The sequence below is a fragment of the Amborella trichopoda genome, chromosome 1, assembly GCF_054954075.1.
Source record: "Amborella trichopoda isolate Santa Cruz 75 chromosome 1, AtrichopodaSantaCruz75HAP2 v2.0, whole genome shotgun sequence".
Lineage (NCBI taxonomy): Eukaryota > Viridiplantae > Streptophyta > Magnoliopsida > Amborellales > Amborellaceae > Amborella > Amborella trichopoda.
The window spans coordinates 39,130,949-39,143,638 of NC_142336.1; the positions used below are offsets into that span (position 1 = coordinate 39,130,949).

Below are 12,690 nucleotides of genomic sequence, written 5' to 3' on the forward strand. Positions count from 1 at the left end.
CCACGTATTACTTGATGTAAAATAGATAGTCGAGTGAAAAAAGTGCAAAATGCCTATTAGCCTTTGTCATTTTTTCCTTTTTGCGTATGTTATTGTTGCCAGCATCCACTAATTTGGAACTTAATTCAAAATCTATATTTTGATCTTGACATTTTTGAGATGCCAATATTTTTGCAATGGCTTCGGACAAGGGACATATTATTTTGGATTTGCTCCAAAAAGGATCAAATTATGCAATGATCACGATGAAAAAGAATGCTTACCTAAAATGTATGATCTTTTTTTAAATAGATCAGTAGAATAATAAAAAAATTGTATTAACATTCAATTATAAATGATCAAATCACTTGGACATATGATTCGAATCACCAGTCTCATTTTTTTTAAAATGATTGGCAAGAACTTGAACACGAAATAGATAGTAGAGAATATTATCTAAAGACATAAGCCCTTTGTCGATTTCTATCCATGAATTAGTAGAAAACAATGCGAAATCGACAGTCGGTTTGAAACAACATAATTTATTGACAGAATAATGAGGAATTCATTAAAAAATAAAATAAAGTGAAATGATTAAAATTGGATAGAATTCTGAGTAATCTAAATGATAAAGTAATTAGGAATGCATCCAGTGAAATTCAAGAAAGAAAGAAAATGACACCTTGACAATTATCTAGATTAACTGTAGATTTGGAACAAGAGGAGGTAGAAGATAATGAAGAATAAATAGAGGATCATGGAATTCGTTCAAGAAAAGCCAAACCTGTGGTAATTTATGTTGATGACAATGAGAATACTAATACTTCTACTTATAATGTTGCTGGGAATAGTGACGATCCAAATAATGGTCAAATGGAAAAGGTGGATGCGATACATTACTCACAACAACCTGATTTTTGTTGGGATCTAATCAAAGGATCAATCAAGCTTATGGGGGCACTTCTACGATTGGACAACCAGCACCGAAAACCATCTTTACAATGGGTGGTTTGGTGTTTTGATGATCCCTACCTTATAGACTGCGACTTCTATATTTATTATCACCTTCATTGTGGCTCCTCTAAAAGGGATCCATGAACATGTTTCAGGTTCTCTACTTTATGGAAACGATATTATTTTTGGTGTCATTTTTCCAAATTCTATAGCTATAGGTTTGCATTTTCCCCCAATATGGGAAGCGGCATCTGTTGATGTAAGGTTATACAATGGCAGTCCTTATGAGTTAATTCTTCTCCACTTCTTACTTGGAATAGCTTGTTACACCCATTTAATTCTTCTCCACTTCTTACTTGGAATAGCTTGTTACATGGGGTGCGAGTGGAACTTAGTTTTTGCCTGAGAATACGCCCTTGGAGTGTTGTCACATATTCAGCTCCAATTACAACTACTATGCTATAGTCTTGATCTTTCCTACTGGAAGTTTCTCATATGTATTCCTTTAAGAATATCTGGTACTTTTAACTTTATGTTTGTATTTGAAGCACAACATTCCTGTGCCCCCACTTTACATGTTAAGCCTAGCTAGTGTATTCGGTGGCTCCTTGTTCCGTGATATGCATGGGTCCTTGGAAACCTCTAGTTTGATAAAGAAAACCACTGAAAATGAGTCTGCTAATGCAGGTTACAAATTTGGTCAAGAGAAAAAAACTTATATATCGTAGCTGCTCATGATAATTTCAGCTAATTGATCTTCCAATATGCTAGTTTCAACACTACTTTCTCCTTAAAATTTCCTTCTAGCTGCTTGGCCTGTATTGGGTACTAAATACAAAAGCATTTCACATTATTCTTGGAACTCAGTAGCATTATTTTCCATCATTTAACCCATCTCTGAAGACCAATTAGGGCATTCAGGGGGTATAAAGTGCCCAATAGAGCAGACTTTAGCAGGTTTATACATACACTCCTTGATTATAGCTTCCCAGCTTCACTCATAATGTGTGGCATTTGTTGAGTTTACATCTCGAATCAGCTGAGCCTTTTCTAGCTCATCTCCCTCCTATCACAAAACTTGTATCACTATTATCCGAGGCTTATAAGGAAGATCTTCTCTTGAGAATCAATTATTCCTAGGTGGAGCCTCCTGGACCTGAAGGGTTCAGCAAACTTATACAGTCCACGAAAAACAGAAGACAATTTTATGTCATCGAATAATTTGCATATATCTATCAAAATTATCTATCATTTTTCTTCCAGAGTTCCTCTTTCTTTCTCTTTCTTGCTCTAGAAGCGGCTATTGGTGTCTGAAAAATTGGAAAATATACCTGTTTGTTCTTTGATATTTGCAATTACTGGTTTCAGATATCGAGGTCGAACAGAGATGATAGGAACCAGAGAATATTATTGCCTTACCATGTCAACAAGTAGACTTGCAATTTCTCCTCCTCAACAGAATTACATTTCTGTGTTTGCTATATATTGGGGACTCTGTCCATTCAAATTATGTTCATGGGGATTTATTACAAGAAAACAATATCTGACATTAAGGTCCATGTTGCCTATGCTTCTCAACCAATTCAATAAATGGGCGGATATCCTGAACTTTTGCTATAAGATCCATTTATATTACATTTTATTGACAGAGCCAGACCATCATTGTTGGCCCCAATTAATTTGACATATTTAAAAATCTCTCATGTCATTTGTTTCTTGTATCACCGAAGATACTATCTTCGCTAGTAATAAGTTCTACTCATTTTCCTATTGGCAATAAGATGGTTGTAGCAGATGCATAAATTGCTAATTATCTGAATATGACTTTTAATACTTAACTCGGAGAGAATGAATCCTCATTATATCAACTTGTCATGCATATTACCAATAATCACCACAAGAACATACACCATCCTTGATGTGATGGAAGCGATTTGTGTCCCGAACAATAATTTCACGATTCGCAACAACTGAAATATATTTAATTGCATTATGGCAGTCCCCACACAGTCGTAAATTCTTAAAAACTCGAATGGGTTTTCCTGGGGGTGAACTTATGATACCGAAAGCAATGGCTAGCTTCTCACTATGTTGGATCACATACTTCTCCTTTTGTTCCTCTTCCAAATCATGAAGAACAAAGCTTGTGTCTGGCACATAACCCATGCATTTGATTTTGCAGACCAATTCATCTAACTTTCCATAAATTTCCTTAGTTCTTGGATTTGATGTATCCCCAACATAGAAAGCATAAACACTATTATCTACTTCTATCCAACTACAACCAGCCTCTTTCATCATTTTCTTCTCTCTAATGTTTCTTCTAATGTCACTAACAAGCGTCCATTCACCTGTTGCAGCATAGAGATTTGAAAGCAGCACATATGCTGAAGGATCGTGCGGCTCGATCTCTAACATACGCTTAGCCGCATATTTTCCTATCTCTAATTCCCCATGCTTTCGGCATGCCCCAAGTAACGTTCTCCACACCAAAGCATCAGCCTTTAATGGCATGTCCAGTATAAAATTGTAAGCTTCTTTGAGAAGTCCTGATCTCCCAAGGAGATCAACCATACAAGCATAATGTTCAAACCTTGGCACAATGCCATAATTAGAATACATAGAATTGAAGTACTCCCATCCTTCTTTAACTAGACCCACATGGCTACAAGCTGTTAGGAGCCCGACAAAGGTGATCTCGTTGGGTTTCACACCTTGTTGAGTCATTTTATTGAAGAATTCGATTGATTTTCTTGCATATCCATGTCTTGCAAGTCCAATGATCATTGAAGTCCATGAGATGACATTGCTATAGCTTGTTTCTTCAAAGGCTTTCAAGGCATCCTCTATGTTTCCACACCTAGAGTACATGGATATGAGTGAATTAACAATACACTGGTCACATTCAAACCCTGATTTTATCACTCTAGCATGGATTTGCATGCCTTTTCCCATTGTTCCTAAGCTTGCGGCAGCACTTAAGAGACTGGAAAATGTGAAATCAGTCGGTTCAATGCCCATACTCTCTATATGCTCAAAGAAAGTGAAAGCCTCTTGAGTATCTGAATTTCTAGCATACCCATCAAGTATAGTATTCCAAGAGATCAAATTCCTCTCATAGAGATAATCAAATACTTTACGTGCATCATCCATTCTTCCAGACCGAGAGTACATGCTAACACAAGAATTTCCAACATGTGTAACCAATGAGAGACCAGCTTTGACCACATGGGCATGGACCTGTTCACCCATAACTGGGTTTGAGAGACTAGCACAAGCCTTAAGAATGCTAGAATAAGTGAATTGATTGGGCTTAACTTTTCCATGTTGCACCATCTTGACAAAGAGCTTGATAGCTTCTTCTTCTTTTCCTACTCTTTGGGAATAACCACTTATAATTGCAGTCCATGACATTACATTATGCTCAGGCATGGCATCAAAAGCCTTCTTTGAATCACACAAAGATCCAAACTCATCACCCTTTGCATACATGTCTATTATACAACATCCTATACATAAATCCAATCCCAAACCATCTTTTAAAACACGGGAATGGATCTGTTTGCCGAGTTCCAATGAACCCAAATTTGTGCATGCTGAAATGGCACTACTTAAACTGAATTTATCTTGTTGGAACCCTTCGATCACCATGTCCATAAACAATTGGATTCCCTCTCTAGAATACCCATGCTGAACATATCTAGTAATCATAAGTGTATATACAACCAAGTTTCTCTCCGGCATTTCATCGAAAAGTTTACGAGCTGAACCCATCATATTCATCTTGGCAAACATGTCAATGAGAGAGCTTCCTACACACAAATCAGATTGAAAACCAGTTTTTAAAACAAACCCAAACACCATTTCTCCAAACTCCATGGTCTCCATGGAAGCACAGGCCTTCATGACACCCGAAAAACAAAACCCATTTGGGTCCAACCCATATTCAAGCATCCCAACAAAGAAAATGATTGCTTTCATGGGTTGTCTAGAACGAGAAAAGCACGAAATGATAGCACTCCAAGAGACCAAGTCCTTGCTCTTCATTTTGTCAAATATTGCAAGAGCACCACAATAATCCTCGCATTTTGAGTAAAAACTTATCAAAGAATTCAATGTGACATTGTCCAGTAAAGGGTTGGACTTGAGCAAATGCGCATGGATTGATCCCCCAAGATTAAAATCTCTGAGCCTTATGCATGATTTTAGTAGCACAGAGTATATGGTGAGGTCAGGCGAGATGCCATTGCTGCGCATAAAGCTTAGAATTTTAAGGGCCTCTTTAGGTTGGCCATTTTCACTATGCTTTATGAGTTGGCGCTTCAGGTTTTCAAATCTTTTGTGAGAGAAATTTGGGTGGATTGGGGAAAGTTTTGCGCCTACATTGGGTGGGAATTTACAGTGAATTCGTTGGGAAAATGGAAAATAAGTTTGGCACCAAGTGGAGGCCATAGGGAGAGAGAACTCAACATCACGAGAGGGAGACCCTGTGTGAAAACTGTAAAGTCATTATGAGAGCAATTCTATAGGAAATTAGAGGAGACAGAATAAAATCGATATGAGAGAGTGCTTGTAATTATTTAGCCCAAAACCTCAAAAGAAATTTCCCGACACATCAAGTTACAAATTTCACCTTAAATTATTGTAAGGAACGATGGTCATTTTGTATAAAAGGTAAATAGTCTCATGAGTAATGATTTTACGAGACCCTGTCGCATCAATGTACTCATGATTTTACGAGACCCTGTCGCATCAATGTGTACAGGACTTCAAAAGATTACCTTTAAATTTGATACAGATCTCTAGAAAAGTCAACCCCCACATCATGTGATAACTTTTTTTAGAGATATATGTCAAATTTAATGGTGATTCTTTAAGGTACTACACACATTGTGTGAGATGGTCTCATAAGATTATTACTCTGGTCTCATTGCATACAATCCCAATCAATATATACATATAGTTTTGATATAAAATATTCTTCAAATTATCTCAAAATCTATTTTTATATCTAACTATAAAATTTTAAATACCAAAAATGGCTAAAATCAAGTTTATATAAGGGTGAGGCCTAGAAAATCAAATTAGGGCTTTTACCTAAAAAATTTACTACTGCAAAAAGTTGTTTCATTGTTTAAAAACATTCAATTTAATCATCTCGACCTCAAGAGGTATGTATATGATACAAAAATAGATTTTAAGTTTTGAAAATAGTGTATCTTGTAATGTATTATCTAGACCGTTAATTTTTAAGATTTTCAAGTATTTATCGATGTGTTCAATTTACAATGTTTTTGAATTTTTAAATGTTATAATTAGTTATGAAAACAATTTTTCAAGACATCACAAAGGTTTCCGATATGGAAAGGGCATATCTCGACACTATTTGAGGTGCACTTTACTTTGGTTGTTTAGGACCTCAGCCTTACACAAACCACTAAAAATTACCTAAATCTCCATTTGGATGTTAATATTTATTTTTTCTTTGCTACAAATGTGCTAGATCCATGCTGCACAATGGCGCCATGGATCTTGTGCATCATGGATCCAACAGATACATGGTGCAAAAAAAAAAGTGCTATGGACCTATTATTTTTGTGATGCTTTGTGGAATCACACATTAAATATATAAGGGAAAAAAATTTATATAAAGCTAAGGCTCTAAACCTTCAAATTAGAGACCACCTCAAAATTTTTATTAGAAGGTTGTTTTGATGCTCAAATATCCTCAAATTGATCATCACGACATCAAGATGTATGGACATAAGAAAAAAAATGGATTTCAAGTTTTGAAAATAGTGCATCTTGTAACACATTTTTGGACAGCCAATTTTCAAGATTTTCATGTTTTCATATATCTGCTCGATTTACACTATTTTTTAAACTTTAAATTTTATAATTAAATATGAAAATATATTTTAAGGCTATCAAAGAGATTTTCAATATTGAAACTACATTTCTCGACAAAGGTGCAATTTATTTTAATTGTTTAGAATCTCAGCTCTATACAAACTATACCAGTGGTGCATTAGATGAAAAAAAAAAAAGTGCTATGAGCTTATTATTTTTATGACGCTTTGTGAAATCACGGCTCAGATATATCCGTGTGCTTTGTAGCACCAAAGTGATGCGGAGCTATAATACATGGCACCGCAAAAGACCCCAACGACCTATTGTATTCGTGGCGCTTTTTACTGCCAAAGCGCTGCAAACTGGCACCAAGACCCATTGTATGCGTTCGCAGCGCCAAAGCGTCACATACCTGTAATATGTGTGCTGCATATTGGCACCAAAACACTATACATGTATATTTTAATAAAAAAGACGATATCTTTTATTTTAAGTTTTATTTTTTTTGATAAATTTAAAGTTTTTAAAAATATCTTATAACCTTTTGGCCACTCTAATTCTATTTTTTAACCTAAATAAATGTGTGAAAGACGTATTATTTCTACACCCAATCTTTTTCTCTCTTAAATTATACATCTCCAAACTTCTCTCTTTCTCTTTCTTCCAATGTCTCTCTCCTCCTATGTTTTTTCAAACACAACTCTCTCTTCCTTATAACCTCTCACCTCCATGAAACCTTTCTCTTTCTCTAAAAATTTGAGAAGATGACTTTTAGAAAAGATGTTTTTTTTAGATTTGTTTAGCTTAAAAATCTATTTCACCTATCTACCAAATAACCTATCCAGAATATAATACGTCAACTCCAGCCTTTACACCTGCTCAATCAAAGCCGTCCCAGAGGCTGAATCCAAATATTCCTCGTTCCACATTCATCAAAAGAGCCTTCCTCATAGATATAACCATTGAAGATCACCATACCCATATGGACTCAACCAAACTTGCTCCTCTCTACCTCATAAACCATCTCAACCCTACCAATGGGGTGAAAACCCGTGAATAATATGAAGCTATATTAATGGAAACAGGGTCTGTCTCTGTAGTCCATTATTATCAGCAAAATACAAGAGTAATTGCATACTCGAAAATGCAAATAAAAAAACTTTTATCCTATGATGAGTGATGTTGCAATCCCACCCAGGGGAAAAAATTAAATAATCAAGATTTTTTTTATAAGTATTATAAGTATGCCGAATACATTGAGGCATGGCATAAAGTATTTTCATACCAAAATCCAAACAACTCTCATAGTTGGTACATCCAATTCAAGATGCCCATTTTTGAAAGATTTCGCAGTTGGTTTAAAAATTAGTTTTTGATATGGGGTTCTACAAGTGACATTTTACCTCCTGCTTTTAAGAAAGCACAAGAGCAGTTTGCAATATTCAATAAGATTGATAATGATACGGATCCACACTTATAATTTGTCACCATATATCAACTCCCATGGATCATGAAATGGAAATACTCTGTCTTCTAATAATACAGCTGACTATACCTATATCCCGCGTTTGGGCAAAACTATCTCTGTACAAATGGTGGGACACTTTTCAATATGGATCCCACTACAATTGCACCCAAAAGAATACCACCACAAAAACCCATTTATAATCCCAATCCTTCTGGATATAATACTGGCAATACTTCATTCGATTTCCCTACATATCTCCGAAATATGCTCCAAAATAACCTAGATGCCACCAAAGAAACTCTGGAAAAACAAATGCACGAAATCTTTGCTGAAGCAAGGCGCAAACCAGTATCCTCAGAAGAAACAATTCAATTCTCTCCAAATCGTGCTAATAAATATTTCCCACTAGAAGAAATCGATCCAGAAGAAGAAGAATAAGAAGACCCCAATGAATTCAGCCAAAGACCATAAAGTTGCTCCACCATACACCTCAAAATATTGTAGCAAGATTCCCTTCGTACCAGACACTGTAGCTGCCGACGCATACTACAAACCAGACACTGTAGCTGCCGACGCATACGACAAAACCAGGCACTGTGTGGCCGACTGAACACTATGCTGCCGATAGAAGGTGACAAAAAGATACTGTTTTAGATGCTTCTTTAAGCATCTTTTTTTTGCTTTTGCTTTTCTCTTTTTCCTTTACGTCTCTTATTTCTCTTTTGGTCAAATCAATTCGCTTTCCGTCTCTTCCTTCCTCGCTAAGTTACCTTAGCCTTCGCCTATATAAGGAAGCACCCTTCCTTAATTGAAGTAGATGTCGGAGCTCTCTTCTTCCTTTGCTCCCTCTGCTCTCTCTATTTCCATCCCTCTGCTCTCTCACAGTCTTTGCTCATCTCTCTAATATCCTGCTACTCTCTTTGTCATACTGCTCCACTGCTGCTGTCCTGACCTCACAGCTTGAAACCACCTCATGCTATCCAGGTCTTTTCCTATCTTTCTGATTTATCACAACCAGGTTCTCTCTTATCCTCTTCTTTTATAAAATTATTATGTGTGACTGCAACTTCCACACATTTCCATCATACTGTCCTCAACATTGGAAGTTATTCTCCAGTTATTGTATCTGTAAATTGTAAGTGTTTGTTTTTGTTTATACCGATGGTTTGTAAACTGTAATATCTCTTGTGGTTTGTAGTTTGCTTGTAGTCTGTAATAATTTCATCTTTATGTAATGATTATGTCATGTTGTTGGTATGCAGTTTAAATTCGTCTTCAGTATTAAACTAGGCAATTACACACACACACAGTGGGTTGTTATCGATATATCAGTTATTCCTTTTATCTTCTTAATTCTCTTTTGCCTAAATTACTGCCGTATTTTACAAGAATTAATAAAGTATAATAGTTTGATCTTTACATACCTTCTATAATAGGGTTAAATGTTAAATGTCACTAGATCTTGACGCGTTTTGGTATCAGAGCCAAAGTGAAAGTTACAGTATTATCGTAGAAACCTAAGTAAATTTCCATCTAAGAAAGTTGGTCCGAGAGTTAAGGCAAGAGACGAAAAAAGTCTAGGTAAAGTACCCGCCAAGGCCAAGAAGAGCCGCTTAGGGGAACACGCTGGACCCTTGGTCTTCCAGATTGTCATTATCCGCAACCTACAGATGGCAAATTTAATTAGAAATCTAAAAGGTAAAACAGTAACTCAAACTAGTCAAACTTTAAGAGTAAAAAATAAGGAAGAAATAATAATAAATGATGTTGAGAAACATATACAAAATCGGAATATTCCCAAGGTACCTATCTCAGATATTTATAATAGGGGAAAATTCAATTTAAAATTAGGATATGCAATTAAAACAGTGGAAGAAAGTTTATCAGTAACTCAAAATCAGGAAGACTTCCAACTGTTGTATAGAAAAATTATCGAAAAACATAAAGAAAATAATTATAATATTTACATATTGGATTAATATAAATAGCTATAAAACCTTTAACCCGTTTAGGTTTAAACAACTCAGTGCTTGTATGCTTAAGAGATACAAGACACAATAAGTTTTCGAACTCACTCCTCGGCATGGTTGAATCCAGCCTTTGTAGTGGACCCATTTATTTTAACTGTTTTCCAATTTTTTCTGTTTCATTAACAGACCCTAATATCCTAGATGTATTAACAATAAATCTCAAAACCCATGGATTCAGCATGACTCCTGGATCTGAAAATCTAGCAATTGTATATCGTCTATATTACAAAGTTATGAATACTCTTTGCCCTATTATTATGCAAACAGATACAAAAGGACAAACGATATTATTTCAAACCAATATTGAAAAATCAAATACTATTATTCCAAAAACTATTACTTGGTCGGATATTATGTTACCTCAATCATGGTCAATCCAAAATGAAAACCAACCAAAAGCAGTACCAATAAATAGTATTCCTAGTCAAATAATTAAAAATCAAGATGGGAATATTGAAATCAAATTCCAATCCAATACACCATTAGTACAGGATGACTTAGAAATAAATAGAAAAAGAATTAGAAAACCATTAGTTCCTGCAAGAAAATTGTGTCATACAACTCTCGATATCATCATCCTTCCTCCTCCAACAACACCTCCAGGATCTTGCGATCTACAATTACAAAGAATAAAGAGAACAGCTGATCATGTAGTCATACCTACTTATACATCTGAACCTAACATAGCTGACTTCCAAATATTAACCCTACAAGTCGAAAATGATATAGACATAGAAGAATACCAAGAATACCAATATCAGGTAAAAGCAAAAAAGAAAAAAGTTGATATTTAATTTCTTAAAAATGACTATTTAGCCTTAGAAAACCAAGGTATTAGAGAATGGTATCTTAAAGTGTTTCAACCTAGATTAGTGGAATTATTTCATAAAAAATACAATAAATTCCTAAAGAAAGAAAAACATACAAAAGGATTTTTCATATAGTTACAAGAACTTTGTGCCCAATATAATATCCAAATTCCTCAATTTAATATTCAAACCATAGAAGAAAAAACTTATCTAAGTACAGATGGAACAAGTACTGCAAGTGTTCACCCTCCTGAAAAAAGTATAGTACTAAAAGGAGCAAAAACTCCACCAATGAAAGGTGAACCACCATAGAATTTATATGAGATTATAACAACACCCTATAAGGTTATACCCAAAGAAATGACTAAAAAACAAGAATTAATACCTCATATAGTAGAACAGAATAATTATACGAACTTATATATGCAGTCCTTAGGAAAACAGGCAGAACGCATAGAAAGGTTAATTACTCCTCAACCTAAACCAATAATCCCTCCTATTCCTAAATCTGTTTTGTTCAAACCTCCTCCATAACTTAATAAAACTAAATTTCATATTGGCGAAGACAACAAAACATTAATGGATCAACTAATCTCTAAATTAGCCCAATTAGTTATTAAAGGAATTCCTTCTCCAAAGATAAGTATTCCTATACCCATACCTAGTATTTCAGAATCATCCGATAAAGGTAAACAGAAAATTCCTGAGCATGATACCTTAATGCTTCATGAACCTCCTGAATATGAAACTTTAATGCTTCAAGAGGAAGAACCAACCATAGTAGATAATTTGCACAATAGAGAACTAGCTTTTATGGATACAACAACCAATGATCTCAATAGAATAGCATATGGTAAAACATGGAAACCAATTACTGCCTTACCATATTATAAAAGACCTACACCTGTTGATGTCCAATTAGAAGAAGATGCAATACAACAGGCAGTATCATACTTTGGCAAATCAATAGTAAACTGGACTATTGATGGTTTATCTGATTTAAAAATATTAGATGTAATGAGACATATGACTATGTTTGCATTAGCCAATAAGATGGCCGGTAATCCTGATCAAGAAGTTGCCAAAGCAATAGTCAATGGATTTACAGGATGGTTAAGAGGTTCGTGGGATTTTTATGTTGATGATGAAACCAAAAATAGAATCCTAACCAATTTTAGGCAATGGACGGCCAGAAATGAACAAAATCAAGAAATAATCTATACAGAAAGTGATGTTGTAAATACTTTAATTTATATTATCACCTTACACTTTGTAGGAAGTAGTGCTTTATTAGCAGCACGATTAGAAGATTTGCTGTCAAACCTCAGATGTCCTACCTTATCACATTATAAGTGCTATAAAGGTGTATTCTTTTCAAGATTATTGATAAGAGAAGACTGTCAACTTGACCATTGGAAATTTTTTTTTATTATTGGTCTTCTTTACTTATTTGCAGAAAAAGGTGAAAGAAAGACTTAGAAAAAAGCATAATGGAGTTATTATTTATTCTGCATATACACTAGGAGAATTATCAGCAGAAATATGTGCTGAAGAATTAGCATTATGCACAGATCTAAAACTTAAACGTCAACTCGACAAA

The 12,690-nt window shown here is 34.9% G+C and overlaps 1 protein-coding gene across 1 annotated transcript; it reads right to left on the reverse strand.

The window, feature by feature from the left end:
* Window positions 1-2,758: 2,758 nt before the first annotated feature.
* On the reverse strand, window positions 2,759-5,569 carry EMB2261 (Tetratricopeptide repeat (TPR)-like superfamily protein). The gene has a single exon (XM_011627319.3). It carries the CDS (start codon window positions 5,383-5,385, stop codon window positions 2,815-2,817), a length of 2,571 nt encoding a protein of 856 aa, XP_011625621.3. The 5' UTR covers window positions 5,386-5,569; the 3' UTR covers window positions 2,759-2,814.
* Between the last annotated feature and the right edge of the window lie 7,121 nt (window positions 5,570-12,690).

Coding starts and splice junctions, on each gene's coding strand:
- EMB2261 (XM_011627319.3), bottom strand. CDS start 5,385: ATGGCCTCCACTTGGTGCCAAACTTATTTTCCATTTTCCCAACGAATT.